Genomic DNA, 1,060 nt, shown 5'->3' on the forward strand with positions numbered 1-1,060 from the left:
AGAAGAAGAGATCAAGGCTGGCCCCTGGCTCACCCCAGCTCTGCTCTTCCCAGGCATCTTCAGCAGCATGTTCTGCAGCCAGCAGGTGAACCACGGGATGTTGGCCGTGGGCTACGGCACGAGCCAGGAGCACGGACACAACGTGAGCTACTGGATCTTAAAGAACAGGTTTGGGCTGAGGGTGTCCCCCAAAATCCACTGCCTCTTCCACTGCCAGGCATGGCTCGTCCCCCACTGTTGCTGGGGTTGGAGCTGTTTGGCAGGAGCATCCTTGTTCCATGAGGAGCTCCAGTGCCTGTCCCTGTCTCGCTCACCCTCCCTAAGCAGGGCCAGGTCTCCATGTGCGTGGGAACACGGATGTGCTCATTCTCCATCTCTTCCTGCAGCTGGTCGGAGCTGTGGGGTGAGCAGGGCTACATCCGCCTGCTGAAGGGCGCTGACAATCAGTGTGGGGTGGCCAACCAGGCCAGCTTCCCCGTGCTGTGATCCAGGACATCCCCCCTGCTCCGGGCACCTCTCCCTGCCCTGGCTGTGGATCCACGGCTGTTTCCTTCTGGAAAAGGGGCTTTTGTTTGTGGTGAGAAGCAATTAAAAGTGGCACAGCTAATCACCCTGCGCTGGGCAGGTTTTGGTGGCTGGAGGAAGGCTGATGCTGCTGGTCCATTTCCGGGTGGGAAAAGCAAAGCTCTCTGTGCAAGAGGCTCTTTCTCTGAGTCTTTCCTCCCAGCTTGGCCCACCTCTTTCCCCTCCTGCAGCCCCTTTTCCTTTCACTTGAATCCCAAAAGCCACCAGCCAGGGATGGGTCTGGCCACAGCCCCACATGAGCTGAGCCAACACCACTGTCCCTGCACACTGAGCTCTTTAAATAAATCACTTTTACCCCAATCAACCTCTGTGACATGGCAGAAAACGACCCTTTCCCCTCATCCTGCTTTTTATTTCCCCTCCCCTCATTCTGCTTTTTATTTTTCCCCCCATCCTGAATAATTTGAGGGATTTAGTGCCACACACAGCCCAGCAGCCTGGAGGGTGAGTGATGCCCAGGCTGGGGTGAGAGGGA

The 1,060-nt window shown here is 56.9% G+C and overlaps 1 protein-coding gene across 1 annotated transcript in view; it reads left to right on the plus strand.

The window, feature by feature from the left end:
* The window catches only part of LOC104530945 (cathepsin L1-like), a 2,095-nt gene extending 1,609 nt beyond the window's left edge, over positions 1-486 (plus strand). The window contains exons 5-6 of the mRNA XM_029086941.1: positions 3-168; positions 387-486. Coding sequence (XP_028942774.1) covers positions 3-168; positions 387-486 — 266 coding nt within the window. The remainder of the gene's footprint in view (positions 1-2; positions 169-386) is intronic.
* The last annotated feature ends 574 nt before the right edge of the window (positions 487-1,060 follow it).

This window comes from Antrostomus carolinensis, unplaced genomic scaffold (genome assembly GCF_000700745.2).
Source record: "Antrostomus carolinensis isolate BGI_N321 unplaced genomic scaffold, ASM70074v2 scaffold34840, whole genome shotgun sequence".
NCBI classification, from domain to species: domain Eukaryota; kingdom Metazoa; phylum Chordata; class Aves; order Caprimulgiformes; family Caprimulgidae; genus Antrostomus; species Antrostomus carolinensis.